At 34.2% G+C, this 20,995-nt stretch overlaps 1 protein-coding gene across 1 annotated transcript; it reads right to left on the reverse strand.

The window, feature by feature from the left end:
• Positions 1 to 3,585: 3,585 nt before the first annotated feature.
• Positions 3,586 to 13,099, reverse strand: LOC111393843 (ABC transporter G family member 28). Its single transcript, XM_023019564.1, has 14 exons — positions 12,837 to 13,099; positions 12,637 to 12,713; positions 12,001 to 12,294; positions 11,282 to 11,345; positions 11,042 to 11,188; positions 10,840 to 10,874; positions 10,180 to 10,253; positions 9,147 to 10,039; positions 7,548 to 7,844; positions 6,676 to 7,164; positions 6,305 to 6,453; positions 4,879 to 5,168; positions 4,655 to 4,785; positions 3,586 to 4,123 (listed from the first exon to the last, which is right to left on the reverse strand). The coding sequence occupies exons 1-14, from the start codon at positions 13,067 to 13,069 to the stop codon at positions 3,967 to 3,969; spliced, it is 3,330 nt and encodes a 1,109-aa protein (XP_022875332.1). The 5' UTR covers positions 13,070 to 13,099; the 3' UTR covers positions 3,586 to 3,966.
• Between the last annotated feature and the right edge of the window lie 7,896 nt (positions 13,100 to 20,995).

A 20,995-nucleotide genomic window follows, 5' to 3' on the forward strand; every position in this document is an offset into this window, starting at 1 on the left:
CCGGTAAGCCCAAACGTGTCCTGATTTCTCTCTTTTTACACCATCTAAACTTTAAAAATATATAAGTGGAAATTACACGCAATCAGAATTTTAGAGATCACAATTCAAAAATCAGATCTTAATTCAAATTTTTAATATTAATAATAATATTATAAAATTCTTTAATTTACTTTGCACAATTTCAATCCCAAGCCCTAATTGTATCTCTTCCTTCTTTCTCTCTCTAAACCTCTTGCCTCCCTATTCTCTGTTCTCTCACCCTCTCTCTATCCTTTCGTCGATGATGAGCAGCCATGGTGCACAATGTTGCATAGGCCAGCATGTCGTACATCAAAACTAAGCCACAAAGGCGCTGCAAGCTGGTTGACTATATTATGCGAGTCGCTGGTGTCTTTGATTTGAAGCGACAATGAGCATATTGGCCACTCCGTGCAAATTGCGATGGTCCTTTCCAGAGAAATCAAACTTAGAAAATGGAGGCAAAGTTGTGGTCATTGCATGTAGTTCTCTTCATACCCCCCTCTCCCCTCTCCTCTCTCTTCGCTGCACGACACTTTTGAGCGTTGCTGCAAACTGGCAATGACACCTTGCCATGACTCCATAGCAACTTAATACATTTTGAGTCACATTCATATTTTTTAGGCTACATATTATTTGTTGATAATAGTTTAACCAATTTATTGGTTATAATCAATCAAATAATTGGTCACAAATACTCCCACTCCACTCCATTCCATCCCACCCACAACCACCATCGTTGCCACCATCACCACGACCACCACCTCATTTGACCGCCAACATCACCGCTATTGCACCACCGCAACCAACATCACAACTCCCACCACCCAAAGACCACCAAAAAATTAGACTCAAAATAATGTTATCACACAACCAGGCCACGACTTTCGCAACAATAGCAACGTTGCGCCACAACCACCACCAAATTGTCAACATCATTGCCACCTCGCTATCATACTAATTAATTTAATAATTTGTATGACTTATAAAATTTTGGTTTGTGAATGGTAAATAAATTGTGAGTTATAAAAAAAATTTATTTATTATCGACGAATAAAAATTTTTAATTTGTGATCGAGAAATAATTTGTTATCAATTAATTTAATAATTTTTGACTAAATTGTATAGAATTGTGATTTTGATATATTTAATTAATAAAATATATTTTCAATTAATTATTTCATAAATACATTTTAATTGATATATGATTTTTGAAATTTTAAACCTTGTTTTTAGTTTTGAAATCGGACATACTTAATCTATTAGATATAAAAAAAAAATTCCAATATGAAATATAGGTAGATTATCACGTTTCAAAAATGAGAAAAAAGTGCCTTAGTTTTTAAATTCTAATCAAGAAAGTCTTTTATTTATTTATAGAATTACTTAATGTCAAATATAAACTTTCAGAGAAAAATGTTCATATATTTTGTTTTTGACATTTTCACTCTTAATTACACATTTGATTCTGTAAATCATCATTTCTATCAATTTTCATCCAATTTTACAATAAAAAAATTATGAATGAAGAATATATCTCTTATTTAAATAAAAATAAAAATAAAAGGAAATAATGGTTTGAGCAATTAAACGTGTAATTCAGGATGAAAATGCTAAAAAAATAAAAGGTAGGGACTTTTTTACAAATAATAGTGAAAGATTGGGACATTATGTGCTAATTATCATTTTAAAAATTTATTTGAGACTAGTTTACAATTTTATTTTATTTTTTGGGAAAAATTTGGACTATGATTTCAATCAATTCTTTCTTCTTCGTTTTTTAAATAGAAAGGTATACGTGTCATTTCACATCTTTTAATTGGGAAAATAGATGAAAATAACTTTTTGTGCAATGAGTGAAAATACCAAAAAAAGAAAGATATGAACGCTTTCCTCAATTGAAATATAATTACGTTATGCTCTAACTACCTCCTTTTTTTTTTTTTTTTTTTTTTTCAAGGTGTCTTGGCCTTCTTCTCTATCTTCATATGTACATACAAACTATAAAAATTCATTTCTTACCCTCAGTGGCGGATCCAAGCACGGGCTCCACTGTGCTATAGCCCATGGCCGCCCCTGAAAATGTCTACTGTATTCTTAGTTTTGTTTTTTTTTGTTTTTTGTTTTTTTCCTTACAGATAAATTCATGTATATTTATATTATAGTCCGTGTCCAAATTCAAGTCTGGATCCTCCATTGCTTACCCTCACTATCCTCTAAAATCATTTTGATTGACGCAACATGGCAAAAAGAGAAAATTGTTTTACTTTTAAACCGGTTACGTAGCAACATTTGTAGAAGAACATATTAAAATGGATTCAAAAACAAGTCTTTGCTTTGTCTCATCAGGAAGTTTGTTCTATTGTCAAGATGATTTAGATTGAAATATAATTTACCTATATATTGATTCACAACATTTTCGAAAAATCTCTTCAATGAATTTTCATAATCAACCAATCACAGATTTACAGAAACGTGTTAATTATATAGTTGGAAGATCATTTTATACATCACTTGCAAGGTTGATTGCACACACGACTAAGTGCCATTTTTTTCCTTGGATCGATAAATTTTAATTTGTCTCAATTGGCTCATTTAACTTCAATTTAGTTTCAATCAGGTCATTGAATTTCAATTTACTTTCAAATTACACTCTGTTTACCAATTGACTCTCAAACTGATGAAAATTACTTAATTGATAAATATACCTAGATTGATGTTCCTCGCAATCTTTGTGTTGAATGCCACCTGATTACTATACTGTGTCATAAAATATTTAAAACTAACAACTTTAAATACTTTTAATATGAAGACATTGTCATAACCTCCAATTTACAAATTTCGTTTCTATGGTGCGGAGGTCAATTTTGGTATGATTGTCAATTAAGTAATTTTCATTAGTTTAGGAGATGATAGGTCACGAAATATGACAGAGCTTCGAAGTTTAGCGACCCAATTAAGATAATTTAGAATTTGTGGAAACTTACCCAACGAATTTGGAAATGTCATCGACAGCAAGACATTTGTGACAACCCAAATGAAAACAACTATGCTAGTCTAGTTGTACAACCAACTTGACAACCCCTCACATGGGAGGGGGTTCATGATGATTAAAAAAATTGTGAGCCCCCTAATGTGAGGGGGTTTTACACATAGTGAAGTTTAGCGACCCAATTAAGATAATTTAGAATTTGTGGAAACTTACCCAACGAATTTGGAAATGTCATCGACAGCAAGACATTTGTGACAACCCAAATGAAAACAACTATGCTAGTCTAGTTGTACAACCAGACTTGACAACCCCTCACATGGGAGGGGGTTCATGATGATTAAAAAAATTGTGAGCCCCCTAATGTGAGGGGGTTTTACACATAGTATGCTCCAAATGAAAACATGACAAAAAGTCAACTAACTTGATATTCATCAATAACAAATTGAAAGTTTAATTGAAATAGTTATACATTTAAATGGATTAGCGAAACTAGAATATGTGGAACAAGTGTTGTTTGAGCAACATAAGCAAAATTGTTAGAAAATCTACTAATGGATCGGTAAGGATTGACTCAATTGAAACAACTTTACAAGTTCAGTGGCCTTCTATGGTTTAAAAAAAAAAAAATTGTTCTGTGACTAAAATGACACATCTTAAAAGTTAGGACAACAGAGTTTTTCACCCTTATTTTTATGGTCAATATGCCCACAAACAAAAACCTTCCTTCCCTCATATCCTTTACCACACTTTCAGCTTTTCTCATATATTCACACATGAATAGCAACCAAGAATCTGTTTTGTTAGCAATAATTATGCATCTAGCTAGAACATTTCATCGCTTCTCTTCCAAAAGGGGCATGTTGTAATATTTTCCTGCTTTTTCTATTTTTTTTTCTTTTTCTGAACGATACGAGGAGAAAAATTGCTATATATATACAAGTGATTACAGACTTGATTTACTTTTTCTGGAAGGTAACTAAACAAAAATATGCAAATGCGCGACTAAGTATGCCGGTGGCTACCATGTATGCCAAACAAGGATACCAATCTGTTAGCTGATATCCTCTTTGTTTTAGAGAACCACATCTTGTAATAAGCCATACCCCTGAATACCTGCAAGTGAAACAAGACCAAATTATTAACTAAAAGATATTCTCTAAATATGAGCCAACATTGATGTGTCTATATGAGACAAAACCCTTTCTCAATAGAGTCCTGATGCATTAATTGTCACTAGATTTTCTTAAAATGAAACAAAAGGCAGTAACTGGAGTAAGAAGTGTGGAAATTCCTGTTCTACATGTATATTTTACAGTCTAGAAAAAAATTCAAATATAACAAGCTTTGTTTGCTCAACATTGTCCTATTGCAACTGCTTTTAGTTGTATTTTTCATATCCAAATAACTTCAATGGTGTTGTTGGACATAATTAATTCATTAAATTCCAAACTGTGCAATACATTATGAAGATATCTGCCATTTATAATAATTGAGCATCCTTTTCCATTAAGAACTAGTATTAATCTTGCCAATGTATTCAAAAAATTGAAGGAATTTTCTGGTAGGTCAAATTTAATATGTCGACAAATATTTTTAAAGAAAGAACACACGAAGTTCCTAATGAAGAAAGTTGTAGCATCAAACCTTTTAGCATTTGCTATAAGAAATGCTTCCAAAGCCCACTTAGTGTAGCAGAAGTTTCCGAGATTCATTAAAAATTTATCTCCATCTTGGTTTGCAATGAGAGTCAAAACAACAGGAAGCAGGACTGACCACTGCAGGAGCCGGAAACAGATTAAAAGGCCTAGTAATACATAATATGACGAGTTCAACTATAATCTCAAGGAATTGAAGTTCATGATGCGCACCAGTTGGGCTTGACCAGGTTCAAAGTAGATGGCAAGAATATAAGCTATGCCGGTAACACAGTATACGAGACAAATCAGGACGAAGTAATTATCAAAAATGCTAGACCTTGGATTGTTGAAGAAATAGAACATCGATAGATAAAATGCGGGTTTGACAATTGTATTGAAATGATCAACTGTGTCCTTTGCGAGAAAGTATGCTAAGCTGCTCATGCCAGAAGCACTCTCTCTCCAGTAGTGCAACTTGTCCAAAGAAAACGTTCTCAAAGCAGCAATTTTACAGAGAAGAGCTGAAAAAGTAGTCAATATTCAGTATCATAGGAATGGACACACTAACAATCATTACGATGGAAATGTAAATATTTACAATAGACTATCGTTTTAATTTCTTTTTCTTTCACAAATGTTTCATCTCATCTCTTTTTGAACATAGAAATCCTCGGGGATAAATAGGTGGAACAAGCATTTAATCTCTCATTTCACTCTAGCCCTTTCTTCATGAAATTTACACTAAGAAGGCACTGCATATGCTTGTGAAGAAATAAAACAACTGATACTATTTCGCGTCTAAGAAACCTGCAATTGTTAAGTATTTATGTGTTTGATTAACACAATTGATCTGTTAACAACTTATTATTTAAAAGATTAATCGATTCATGAAGGCAGGACAACAGGATAGCAAATGTTGATTTATGTCCAAAAATTGTTTGACATGATGTAACAGTTTCTTTCCTAAGTTCAATATAACCTAATTGTTCACTTCATAATAATTATAACTAAGTTGAAACTCCTGTAATTAATTACTCTTATACTCATAATTAAGTTTTGTAACGTTAGCCCACCTATTTAAAACGCTCGATGGGAGCCTGTAGAACAGATCTTGTTCAAGTAAGGCCTCGCGTACCCGTTAACCAAATTGTTATAAGGAGCAATTTAATAGTGAAAATAATTACTTAGGGAAAGAAATTAAAGGATTATATGTGACTATGACACGAAAAGATCCAATTAACAAAAAGGAATAATACTAATTAGCTAAGGCCCATATACACTTACTGCAGGAAACTTCATGAAATGTAACAGCATATGCCAGTGTACATGTCATGAATCCCTGTATGTTATACACAAACAACATTCTCCTGGAAATTTTTTCTTTAAGTTTATGCAGTATATATGGATTTCTTGAATTAGAAACAAGTCCATGAAGTTAATATTTGTATCTGACACATCATTGATTTAAAACGAGCTTGATCATATGATCATACCAGTGGTAGTGCCAATGATGAAAGATCAGCATGCAATATTTGTGAAATTACTGCGAGTCAATATTCAGCAGAAGATAATCGCATTGGAAACATAATTACCTAGTTTCAAACAAATTAATCCATAAGGAATTTAAAAAGGTACAATGCTAAGGTTGAAAACTTACAAACTGCAATTACTGTATAAAGATATCCCATCGATCCAAATGTCTCATCGCTCACTTTGGCAACTGTTCCCAAGCAAATTCCTGCTAATAGTAAAATCAGATAATCTACAGCCTGTATTCTAGCCTCTCGTAATCGCTGCTTCCCAAGTCTAAAATGATTAAGACACAACACTAAGTCAGATGTCAGTTACTGGAAGAACAAACATCAAAACCACCTGAAGAATTTAAATGATATAAAAAATAAAGTCAGGAAATCTGCAGCTAAACATAAGATCCTCTCACCTTGATGGAAAAAGGTGCTAAGCTTGGCACATTGAACAGAGTAATACTTAGTACAATACCTAATAAAAGTCAAAGTCAATCGAAATTACCGTCCAACAAAATATCTGTATTGCTGGAGCACACTTGGGGTTTGTCTATTGGATAAGTCCTTTGACTTTAAGAAATTAAGTTGTATAATGTCTTTCTTCTGTTCAACAGAAAATTTGACGTCCTCCCATAGATCTCCAGCAAAAGATTGACCCGGCCCAGCAGCTGCAGCTGGACTTGCTCCATGAGCTGAATCTCCAGTTGAAGATGCTGCGATTGCAGCAGAATCGAGCATTTCTGGTGGTACAGGGTACCCATTATGAAGCATCCATCTGAGAGGAAGCTCCTTATAGTTCACATCCGAGCTTGCACTAGGTTTCACAATTCCTTCCAGGATGTCAATAAAATGATCTGGAGGATTTACACGCTCAGGGACATTGATCCCAAGGCCAGCAAAGTACTCTTCAATGTTCTTTACCGGTCCATGATATACAGTAAGACCACCCTTAGCTAGAAGTATTATATCATCGAACATCTTGAACAAGGTGTAGCTGAAGCAGGGAACAGTCAGTTACTTGAGAAGAGTAATGGCAAATAAATGTACTATAATCAATCGGTTTGTCAGCTGGCAGGGAAGTTCAAATAATTCGTAAGTAAACCAACTGGCATCTAAAAGTAACAATGAGGTCATTTAAGCGAAGTTAATGTAAATTTCTTTATATATAGCTTCCGCATATCCAATTTTCAAGTTATGATTAGACATTAGAATATGGCATGTAAGTAATATTGATTATTTTTTTTTTATTTATACAAAGCAAAAGCAGGATAAAGACGAAATGCATCAACTTGCAGAGGAAAATTCAACACATAACCATAAAGGTGGAGAAGCAACTATGGCAGATAAAAACAGAACAGATGTGAAAGCCAGAATTACCTTGGTTGGTGAAGCACCATGCATACAGTTACTCCTTCAAGAGCTTCACGGCGAAGGGCTCTAAGGAGTAGCTGTGAAGAAGAACTATCCAGACCAGAAGTAGGTTCATCTAAGATCAACAAAGAAGGTTCTATAACCATTTCCAACCCAACATTTACTCGCTTCCTCTGGCCTCCAGAGATTCCTCTTTTCTCTACTGTTCCTACTAGAGAATCTCTAACAGCCTGCAAGCCCAATGACTCAATGACTCTTTCAACGACTAGGACTTTTTCTGGTTTTAGGAGATCAGCTGAGAGTCTACAATGATAAGCATAAAAAATAAGGTATAATATTGATATGATGAAGGAACAAACTAGATGTTACAATCATAACCGAGCAGCAAGAAGCAAGTCCAATACTCTTGGCCCAGTTTGGGAGATGACTACTGGAATTGTAGTGTGCAGATTAGGACTGAACTCTTTGACATCAGATAACTGATTCTGTGAACCTATTTGATGTTATGCAGTCTATAGTTGGAAAAAATCAAGGTCGAGTGAAGACCATGTGCATGAGGACAAGTGACATCGGATAGTCTTGAAATATATGAACCTTTGATAAAAGACTTATTATATCCAACTGCAATGATGCAGGGAAGGATGTACGGAAATGAGAACAACAGAATTCATGAACATTGGTTCGCTTCTTATAGATTCACTCATGATACTGAGCAAATAGGAATAAAGATATGTTGACTCCAACAGAACACTGAGAATTTGGACTTCTTGATTCCCAAAGAATATCGAGAGAATTTGGAAGACAAAGGAAAAGACTCAACTTTTTATTCAGTAATTCCCTATTTTCAGCAAATTCCAGTGCTCTTATTTATATAACGCAACAAAAATTCTAGTGCAACAGGAAAATAAAAAAATTGCCAAACAAAATCTTAGTGATAGAAGAAAATATTAAATTACTATTTAAATTCCTAGAGGAAAATTTAAAACTGAAATAATAATACTCAAATCACAAACCGACCAAAAATGATTCCTAAATACCATAAGAATACTCAAATCACAAATCTACTTGGAAGAATAATAGAAATGTATGCTTAACTGAGATTTTCTGTTAATCAGGTTTAGTTTGTAATATATATTTGGCCTTAGAATATTCCATATGGGACATGTATGTCCACTTCTTGCAGGCTGCATCTCATATTTTATGGTCAATGAAAAATCAATAAAATCTGCAGGATCCATCTTTCCATAGATCATGTTACACCAAATATAATCTCTTTTAACACGAGAACATTAAACTCAAGATAATGAATGTTTCAACAGTAATTTTAAAACAGAATCAAAATAAATATTGAAAATCGTGGAGTAAATTCTCAAAAGTGCACAACCCTACAGGAGACATTTTTATCTTGTCAAACTTGCTTCTTGGAGTGTGGTGGAAGCGAGGGGATGGAAATGAGGTAATGTCTACAATACCTAGAAAAGATCAGATACAACTTGACGGATTTTTTAGATACTCCTATAGCTAATACGAGCCAAGTGCATATTATAGTTGCCTACTAAAAGAAAGACTATAGGTAACATTCATTATAAATTCATAGCAGCATACCTGCATCTAGCACTGAACCAGAGATTCTCTTCCACTGTCAAGTTCCCATGCACTATATCATCTTGAGGAACATAGCCAATAATTCTTTTGTAGGATTGCATTGGTTCATTCTTCCCATTTATGAGAATTGAACCGGTTATGAGGCAACCTGTAGCTTTGCCAGTCAGGGCAGAAAGAAATGTTGTCTTCCCAGCACCTGATGGACCCATGACTGCAGAGACATGGCCAGGCACTAGTTTCCCTGTTATGCACCTTAACAAATGCTTCCTTTTGCCTTTCAAGGTTAGAGTCAGATCCTTAAAGAAAACCTCAATAGGTGGCCTGCTAATGATTTCATTTTCAGAGGCCATTGATATTACTCCAGAGAAAGTCAAGTTCTTGTTCTGCTCATGCATTGCTTTCTCTTTTTCAATTTGACCATACGCATACTTGAAAATTTGGCTGCGAGTATGCAATTGCTTGGCTGTTGGCATTTGCTTTTTCAAATTCTTGTCTCCAATCTCCATATTGAATCCCTCGTGACCATCAGGATTCTCTTCAAGATCTTTCATCATCTTTGTGAGGTTGCTTTGCTTATTACCTTTTGACCCAGATGAACCACCAGGCATGGGTGGCAATGCAGCATCTGATCCAGGTTTAGGTTGGCCTGAGCTCTTTTGCTGGTCCTGCCTTACGGATTTTTTTCGTGAGAATGTTCGTGATAGTTGTGATTGAAGCTCACTAGCATGCGATTTAGCAGTGGCTTTTGCAGATTTCCATCTTTCGCGTGCCTGTACTGTTTCCCTAGCACTTCTTGCAGCAGCTTCTCTAGATTTTGCCTGCCTCTTTTCTCTGTCACTGAGAACTTGGCCAGAACAGTTGTATATAATGAGAAGTACGAGAGAGATTCCAACCTAATAATTAATTGGAAGAGGACGGTTAAAGACTTATTGTCCATACATTATGTACTAAGACATATATGCAACATCAATTATCCAGAGATTCAATAAATGCAAAAATTTAACCTGTTTGTAAGTTGAAGATGACGACTTACAAAAAACATGATCCCATATGCTGTGATATTTTGGTTTGAAGTTTGTCGTTCACAAGTTGCCAACTGATAGCACTCTGCAGATTGATTCACAATAATCACATATTTTTCTAAAATAACCAATATATCTTGGGGATAGAAGAAAGAATTGAATGGCATGGTGCAAACACAAGTGGGAGATAAGAATAAAAACTAAAAATGCTTATAAAATAACATATCATTGTCAATTTGGAACATAGCAGTTTGACAAAAGGTTCGTGTTGCTTGGTTGCACTATAGATTAAATTCTATTTGAACTTCAATTAAAGGAAACTGCAAGTTTGAAGCACAATCAATGTTCTAGTTTGACAGAATAAATAGTAAATCGCAGGGAAATCCATCCAATGTTTTTAGGTGTCAGGAATTGTAATAAAATGTCATTTATTCACATTCAAGTACCAACTTAATTCTATATCGTGATCCTTGGCACAAAAAGTCCTCTGAATAAAATTCTAAGAGATCATCTGAACCCAAGAGACCTTACATAAGATTTGCTTGATCAGTTTAAAGATAGAAGGTGCCTGACAAGCAAGCATGATTTTTCGGAGTATCTCAAGCACTAGAGAAACTGGTATTCACATACAGGGAAACTGTACAAGTATAAAACAATATTATTTCACTTACTCGTTTGAGCTGTAGAACCAGTCCTGCAATAGTGTCTGTGAAATCCAAAAAAGGAATGAAAAGTACGTGAGTAAAACAAATAGGCAACAGAAAATCTCTGAAGGTGAGCGAAATATGAACCAAAGTGAGAAGAAGAGTAGAGGTTGAAACACAGAAGTAGTCCAGAGAGACATGCTCAGAGTTTTGGAATAACAATTAATACCCACGACTGCAAGGGATCTTCTGAGTGGTAGTGGGACAGTAAAATCCTGCTGAACAGAATATATCCTTGCCACTCAAAATGTCAGCCCAAACATCTGCTCCACCACAGGTATGGTTTGTCTGCCCTGGAGGCAGTTGATATCGGTACCTGCAATTTTTTCCAGATGAACAATATCAAATAAAAGTTAAGAAACAATAATACTACATAAAATAGTGAACTTTATGGAAAAATCTAACTTACGGATCACAGACACCAGTAGTTTTGTTGAGTTTTGCAAGAGGGCAGTATGAGCCCAAGGGGCAGGCTTCATGATAAGAGGGGAGAAAAAAGTTAGAGTTCATGTGCTCCACCACGTAAAAAAGGTTCAAGAATGAACAAGGAAATATATCATTTGAGAAGACTAGCATTTAAACGGAAGCCAAGTTTTGAAACATTCCACATTAGTTTTATGAAAAAATTATTTATTTACATTTTCATTTGGTAAGAACAATAGAATGCCAACAACAAGCCCGAAGCTTGGGAAGTTCATAAACTTTTGGGAAGCTAGCAAATAATGTATCTGCACTAAAGCAGCAAGTTGGAGGGGGGTATTGGAGATGAGTATAAAGCAATAAGCATACACAAATAGATTACAAACGATGATTTAGGTGATATTGACCCCTCTTTGACCACGATCTCTAAAAATTCATTTTCAACCATCCGTTCTTTCAATAAAACAATTTTACGTGTAAACCTAAAACTTTTTCTTACATTTTGACCACACATTCTCTAAATAATCATTATTACAAAACTCATTCTTAAAAATGGGGCTCGAATACCCTCTGAAAAATTCAATGTCATTATTTTCAACAAAATATATTGAGGAAGGACAAAGACTTCCATGGCGGCAGTGGAATATAGTCTTATTTAAACAAGTACGACTATAAGATTCTAGTCTTGATCGTTTTGTTAGTACTTACGTATCATGCAGGTAAGACCGTGAGGACAGAAGAAGCCTTCGCAACAAGGTTGACAATCAAGATTTCTCTGAGGCATGTCCTTATCGTTTTTAAGGTCAACTTGTTTGTCCTTTCCGACACTACATGACCATCCTGGCTCACAACCAGAACGCCATGAGGTCAAGTTACAGTTCTTGTTAGGTTTCAAGTAGTTGCTGCTCTTTGCCCCACCTTTACTTTCTAGAGCAGATTGTATCAAACTAGTTGAATAGAACTTTATTTCTGCTGCTGTGCACATCCGTTGCATCGCATCTCCTATCAGTGCACCAAAGACATTGATCAAGCCTCAGAACAAATATGAAATTCAAATATTTTGGATATAAATTGTTAAAGGGCAAAGAACACCAGTGACGGTGGATCACTGTTATTCTTTGTTCCTCTATACATTTCTATGAATTTTGGAGAAAATCCTCATGATATATAAACTTTGTGCTTACTGCTTCCCACACTTTTTCTCCACATCCCAACATTCCTTTGATCATGAACTTAACTATAACAATACAGTTTCCACTGCTACAGTTTTACAGCAGACCAATTAGACTGAATCTTTGAAAATATAATTAGGCTAAAATATAAAATAGGGAGCTTCATACATACCTTTTGTCGTTTTGATGCAAGCGGTCAAAAAATCTGCATTCTTTGAGAAATTAAATGCCGCATCCCACTCAGCATCCCTAAAACAAAATTAACAACTTTAAATTATCATTAAACTGTAGGTGGACGAATTAAACGTTAAAACAGAACAAAAATCACAACCAGTCTCCAAAAACTCCACAATTAATAGAAAAGGCGCTTACACATTGCTAATGCAATAACCGAGCTCTTTAAGAATATCACCGCTGAACAAGGCAGAAAAATTGCTGAAACGTCTAAACAAGGCCTGCGTGACGAGCTGGACGGCAGTTGGGTTATCTGTTGCGGTGGTGCTGGTGGAAGGGGCTGCATGGCTTACTGTTGCCGATGAAAACACGATTAATAATATAAAGAATTTAATGTGAATTTTGATATTATTATCATCGTGCATTTCCATTTTGAAAAAATTCTGTACAATAAACAATTTTGACGAATGAGGAAATTTTGGGAGAAACGAGAGGTGAAGTTTGTTAGAGGAAGAAATGGCGGGGAGGTGATGTAGGTCTATATACGGGTTTGGACCGTTGGATTCCATTCGAACTTTGCGCTAAAGGAAATATTTTTTTGTAAATTTTGTGAACTTTACTTGGTTTTATGTCTTTCCGCTTCTAGTCGTTCGTGCTTCTCTCGGAAGTCGGTCGAGAAAGTTTCTTTTGCTACATTACATTTACTGAAAACAAAAAAAAAAAACAAAAAAAAGGTTTCTTTAACTACACTATTGTAGTTGATACAGACTTGAACTCGTGTTCATGTTTATAAGAATGATACGTCCAAAATGTGACATAATTGGACTTAGCCATGGATTGAATCGAACTCATTTTTTTCACGAGCTAAGCAAGCTCTTTTGTTGACTTACTTTATTAATTTTTTTTAAAAACATTGCTTATTTTTGGACTTGTTCTATTAATTTTCATTTTAAAAAGAAAAACGAGTAGGCTCGTGGGTGGCATGACTAGGCTCATGAGACCCACGAGCCAAAGGGCTAAACAAAACATGGAATTGAGATATGATACAAGCCGAGCTTGAGTGTTTGTCACCCCCTAACATTGATAGAAAGGTGGAGCGATGTTGACTATTGTAAATAAAAAGTACAATTAGAGTGTTGACCAACATCTAAGGATTCAAACTCCACAAAGATTTTAATATAGTACCTTTTCAACTAAGTTCATGTTCCAGTCTTGTTCTCTAAAAATTCATTTTTTTAATTATTTTTTACCATACATTTTTCAAGTAAAATAGTTATGCACATAAAATTCTAAAACTTTTTCTTATTTTTCAACCACACATTCTTTAAAAAACACTATTACAAAACTCATTTTTTTAAGAAAAGTGATTAAAAATAAGTCTCAAACACTCTAAATCGGCATGCTAAAATTTCATTACCATTCAATAATGGGCAATGGGGCAATGTTATTTAGCATCATTAGTATTAAAATACTAGTTTAGGTGATACTGATATGACATTTAATAAAAAGTACAATTAAATGAATTACTTAATTCCACCTTTCATTGAGCATATCACATAACACCATCTAAATTGATGTTATAGCACCAATGGTCCTAAATATCATTAAAAGTGTATTGGGGCAGTGTGATGTCATCATATCCACCTCGTACTAAAGAACAAATGGTTTTGATCACATTATATTAGCCTTATTTGAGCCGCATTATTTGGAAATAAACATTTTTAAATAGTGATTTGACATCATTTCAACCACGCATTTTTCAATAAAATAATATTACATGCAAATTCAAAACCTTTCCTTATTTTTACCACATATTTTTTAATAAAATAATATTATATGCAAATTCAAAATTTTTCCTTATTTTTAACCCCTCACATTCTCCATTAATATACTATTCCAAAATACATTCTTAAAAAATAATATGGCTCAAACACACACATAAGTTCCCCTTTTTTCTAAATTCCTTGTATTTATCAATTGTTTAGCTCATGATTTATAATTTGCCTAAAACAACTTTTACCAAACACAAGTTCTATAAATACTTATTGTTGTAATATATTTTTTCATTAAACCCTATTATTAAAGTATAAATATGTTATATAACTCTTTTCTTATCTATATCATATTCATGTCATCTTAAATCAGTTTGATTATAATGTCATCATGTTAAATTATTTAAATTATTTTTCCTCATAGAAAAATGGTCATAATGATTGCTTAATAAGAAGCCACCTAGTTTGTCTGTAGAACTTGGTCACCAAACCTCCTTTGGGTAAAACACATAAAACCAACCAAGAAAACTTTTTATAGGAGATGAGAAGAAAGACCTCCAGCCCTTTGGCATTGATACCCATGGAGCCTTGACCAAGATTTAAGAATGAGCACCTTAACCAAATTTTTAAATGTAAAATGCATTTATAAAATAATACATGTATTGAAAGTGTATAGAAACAATGTTCCTAAAGTGCTACTAAAGTTTCAATAGAATTTATGTTCAAGGACAATGAATCATACATCATAGAAGAATCAACTCCTTTCAAAATCCTTAATACAAATAAAGACATCCATACGGCTAGTTATTGCATTATGCGGAAAAGAGAATTGAAAATATAAATCATAAATGTTAGGAAAATTATTGTCAAACGACCTTCCGAGACTATCATGTAACTTGGTTATGTTCTCAATCAGGATTGACAAAATTGTTGAATGGTAAATCGACACCACAATTGAAATGACCCGATGCAAAAGTTAATTGGACCATTTGAAGCAACCTGATTTATTTAGTGCTGCTCATGGCCCATTTTCACTTACCTGGACGGACAATGAGAGGTAATTCACTTGGTAGCCCATTTATCATGTGTTGGGCCCCTTTGATCCATTACTATGCCCTAATTTCTACTTACCATACACGTCCATTTCACTTGGATATATGGATCTTCTTCCATGGCCTCACTGCCTGTGAAAAACCAACTGACCCTATTGATTTCTCTCTACCGACTTTTTGCCCTTTCGCCCTTCTACATTCGTTGTGTGGTTTTTACCTTCTTTTGTGGTCTCCTAACTGGGTGAATATCGACAACCGTAAGTGGATAGAGGGTGGAGAAGTGTTAGGTTATTTTGGTTTGTGGGGTCGATCAAAAAGGAGAAAATGAGCCCAAGAAATCATCTTTGTGATCCATTATTCCGCACAACATCTGGTATCAGAGCATATGGAGGACTTTTCCACCAAAATTAATCGAAAGAAACCACAGTCCCCATTTTTTCATGAAGAGGCCGCACCTGGACGTCCTATTTCCGACCAAACCACTCACCTGTCGGGAAAATTGAGACCATACCCAAAAACTAGCAGGTGGAGATGCTCCTCCCTAGGTGGCATATGGCAGTGACAGGCGACAACGTCGTGCGATGGTTGTTCCTAGTGAGCTCTCAGAATACTTATTTTGATTTCTTAAACATACTGGTATCGTTTGTTCAGTGTTTCAAATTACGCAAGAAAACTTCGACAATTTGGCTCTGGACGCTCGTTCTGCGATTGTTTGGCCAACTGCATTGAAATATATTAGCTAAATCTTTAGGGTGAATAGTGGTGCTCTAAAACAGCAAATTCGCATCTCTCGATTTTACGGACTTCGGACGTATTCACTCTGGTAAATTGGCTTATCTCGGTTAAATTTTCTGCACTAGCGCGTCATCGTGTGGAGGTGACAATAGGATTTGGGGTTACCGTGTGGGGTAACTATTGCTCGTGCTAGAAATTAGGAAGTAACTACTATTACGTGACTGCAGTATTTTGTTCTTTGATTAAATTCATTATCTTCGTGGTATACTCTGTGTGGAATTGCTATAATTGAAACTGCTTTGTTTGACATTCATCGTTATTGTCTCGTTAGTTTTCATTAGAACACCTTGATCTTACCCGTTTTGAAGATTCTCTTAATCTAAGATCGCGAATCTTATAAAATCCTGTAAATCTAGAACAGTGTATACTATCTGTGACCGTGCGACTTGATTGGTCATTTTGTGCATTTCTGAATTGATTCAGAAAAATGACAACTCATAATTTTTATTTGGAAATCTCGAAAGAACAAAAAGAAGAAGCTAATGAGTTTACCTATAATTCAATCATTTTACACTTATTTGATACAATTCGGAGAAAAGTGGGAAACTGAAAATCACAAAAGAACTTTGGAAAAAATTAAAGGATTTGTATTTGCTCAAATCTACTCCAAACAAACTTTACTTATTTGAGTGTTTTTCAATTTTAAAATGGATCCTTCAAGGGATCTTGATGAAAATTTAAACGTGTTTAACAAACTTGTCCAAGATATCGTTAACTATGAGAAAATGGTGTCAGAAACCTATAAGGCTTTAATTCTGCTTATTTCCTTCTTGATACTTATAAAGAAGTTTAAAATGTGATTAAGTATGATAGGGATGCTTTGACGCTTGAAATTGTCATAGACTTTCTCAGAAATAAGGAGATGGAGATTAAAGTTGAAAAACATAGTAAAAAAGACGGTAAGAGTCACATGGTAAATGGTAGAACTCAATTTAGGCAAAATAATCATGAATGTTTCCATAGTGGTGTCGACAAGTATAGATAAAAGTAAAAAGAAGGGCAATGTTAAGTTTAGATCAAAATCTAGAACTAAGATTAGAAAATGGTATGGCTATAACAACACGGGACATTTTATAAAAGATTGCTATAAAGAAAAGGGTAAGTTGAAGGGAAAAGAGAGAGATGAAATGAATGTGCTGTCTTCTACTTCCAATATTTATGAGGGTGAAGTGTATATGATTACACATCCTATTGCTTATCTTGCTGAATTGAATATAACTGTCAATTCTCGTTTGCATGAGTGGATACTTAATTCTGGTGCATCTTTTCATGTAACATCACAAATGAATTGGTTTGAAAACTTACATGAATCAAATAATGGGTATGTTGTACAGTGTGACAATTATGTTTATACTGTTGCTCGAATTGTTAACATTACCTTAAAGTTTGACACTGACTTTGTGTATACTTTAAAAGATTTTAAATAAATCATGAACTATCTAGGAACTTGATTTTTAGTAAGGAGACTTGAAAGGGCTGAGTTCACCGGTAAAATTGGAAGTGGAGTTTTAAAATTGATTAAGGGAGCTCTTGTTTCCATTAAGAGAACTAGGAGAAATGATATTTATATCACTATAGGAGAAGTGATAAGAGATCTAAATTCCTTTATCTCTTCTGTCAAGGCCGATCACACACATAAATGGCACAATAGATTTGCACGTGTAGGTATTAAGGGTCTTAAACTCCTTTACGAAAGGGTACTTTTGGAAATGATTATGTGTCTAATTTGTCTTTCTGTGATCACTGTGTGTTTGGTAAACATTACAAATCTTCTTTCTCCATGAGTGTTCATAAAACTAAAGGCATTCTTAAATATGTGCATTCAAATTTGTGGGGTTCTGGTAGTAATCTCACCTCAGGTGGAAATAAGTATTTCTTGTCTATTACTGATGATTACACGAGAAAAGTGTGGGTCTATATTTTAAAAGATAAGTCTGACATCTTTCGTATCTTTAATAATTGGAAAAAACAAGTAGAGAACCAAACTGACAAGATGATCAAATATTTGAGAACAAATAATGGCCTAGAGTTTTCTAACATTGAATTTGATAATATGTGCCAAAAAATCGGAATAACAAGGCATAAGACTGTTCTTTACACTCCCTCAGCAAAACGGGGTAGCTGAAAGGACGATTAAAACTATACTTGATAAAGTGTGTTGCATGATGTTAAGTTTTGGTGTCCCAAAATCTTTTTAGGGTAAAGTTGTTATGACTGCTTGTTATTTGATTAATTTGACTCCATCTGCTATATTGAATGGTGATATTCCTAAACAAATGGTCTGGTAAACTAAGTGATTACTCCGTGCTTAGAACTTTTGGTTGTGCTACTTTGTTTTATCAAAGTGAGAGAAAGCTTGAACCTAAAGTTAGAAAATATGTTTTTCTAGGTTACCCTGAGGGTATTAAGGATTACATGTTATGATGTCGCATTTAACAAGGTTGAAATGCCTTACCTTAAGACTGAATCTAAACCTATGAGTGGGAAATAGAAAGATGAAAAGATAAATCGATTGAAGGTGGAGTTGGGAAAACTTAGTACATCTATACCCACCACCTCTAATGAGGTGGAGACTCAAATTCAACAACCTGAGGTGGAAAATGGGGATGAAGTAGTGATGGAAGAGTATCCTAAAAAAGAGAATCCTCTAGCATATTATAATTTAGCTAGGGACAGAGATAGAAGACAATCTAGAGCCCCTATAAGATTTGGATATGAGTCCAAGTTAGTTTTCACTCATACTAGCTATGAGGAGCTAGTTAACAAAGAGCCAAAAATCTTTGAGGAAGATATGAGAAGTGAACAATCAGAATAGTGGTTTAAGGCAATGAAAAAGGCGATGAGCTCTTTAAAAAAGAATCAAACTTGGGAACTAATACCTAGACTTAAGAATAAATCTATAGTTGATTGTAAGTGGGTTTTTAAGGTAAAGGAGGGTGTTAATGAATCTGAACACTTAAGATTTAAAGTTAGGTTAGTGGCCAAATGATACATACAGAAGGAATGTGTTGATTATAATGAGTTTTTTTCACCTATTGTTAAGTATACTACTATAAGGGTCATGCTTGTATTAGTTGCACATTTTTACTGGAAACTCGAACAACTTGATGTAAAAACTGCATTTTTATATGGCGAATTTGATGAGCAAATCTTTATGAATCAATCTAAATAATTTAGAGATAAACTAAATCTGATCATGTATGTTTCTTGAAAAGATCCTTATATGGCTTAAAGAAACCACCTAGACAGTGGTATAAGAGATTTGATTATTTTATACTCACTGTAGGTTTTCAAAGGAGTAAGTTTGATCACTGTCCATATATCCAATATGATGATGCAAATAACAACTATGTGTTCTTACTGATATATGCGGATGATATGTTGTTAGTTGGTTCATCACTTAAATGGATAAGTAATATAAAACAAAGTTGAATGGTGAGTTTGACACGAAAGACCTAGGAAAAAAAAATCTTAAGTAAGGAAATTGAAATAGATAGGTCAAATTCTATTTTGTTTTTGCATCAGTCCTTATATATTTCAAATATGTTAAAAAGATTTAACATAAATGAGTGCAAAGCCATTGCAACTTTAGCTAATCATTTTGTGTTATCTATCGACCAAGCACCATGTAATGAGAAAGAAATAGAAGACATGAATAGGATTCCATATTCAAATGTGATTAGATCTATTATGTATTTGATGGTTTACATTAGACCGGATTTAGCTTTTGTAGTTAGTACCCTTAGTAGGTATATGTCTAATCTAGGTCCTGAGCACTAGGAACCTTAAAATGGATGTTAAGGTATTTAAAGTGAACTAGTAATGTAGGTATAAAGTTTTCAGTTAATAAAGAAGGTGTAAAATTAAAAGGCTTTGTAGATGCGAATTGTACGAGGGATAGAGATAATAGAAAATCTACTTCTTCATATATGTTTACTTTGTCTAACTCTTGCGTTAATTGAAAGTCACAATTACAATACATAGTTGCACTATTCACAACTGAATCAGAATATATTGTTATCACCGAAGCAATTAAAGAAGTTTTGTAGTTTAGATGTTTGCTACATGAACTCCATGTTCTAAATGATCATGTGGTGTAATATTCAAACAGTTAATTCTCTATACACCTATGTAAAAACCCTTTTTTTTTCACGAACGCACCAAACACATCGATATTAAACTACATTTCATTAAAAACATCGTGATACAAGAAGTGGTAATAATTGAAAAGATACATACACAGTGCAATCTTTCGGACAAGGGCACAAATGTGCTGCCATTGGTAAAGTTTAGGAGTTGTAAGAATCTTCTAAACATCGATGAAGGTAACTAATTTCCAATTTTATCGTTCCCGTATATTGGAAATATTACTAACACGTGTTACTATTTTCTTTGTAGGTCCTTTGGGACCAAGGTGGAGGTTTGTTAGACAAATTGTTATCAAACGACCTTCTCAAGTTATGATGGTCACTCAGTTATGTTCTCAGTCAACATCGACCAAATAACTTAACGATAAATCGACACCATAATTGAAATGACCCAATCTAAAAGTTAATTGAGTCATTTAAAGCAGCCTAGTTTATTTAGTGCCATTCATGGCCCATTTCCACTGACCTGGACGGTGAATCAGAGGTAATTCACTTGGTAGCCCATTTATCACGTGTTGGCCTACTTTTGATCCATTCTATGCCCTAATTTCTACTTACCATACACGCCCATTTCACTTGGATATATGGGT

Source organism: Olea europaea, chromosome 4, assembly GCF_002742605.1.
Source record: "Olea europaea var. sylvestris chromosome 4, O_europaea_v1, whole genome shotgun sequence".
NCBI lineage: Eukaryota > Viridiplantae > Streptophyta > Magnoliopsida > Lamiales > Oleaceae > Olea > Olea europaea.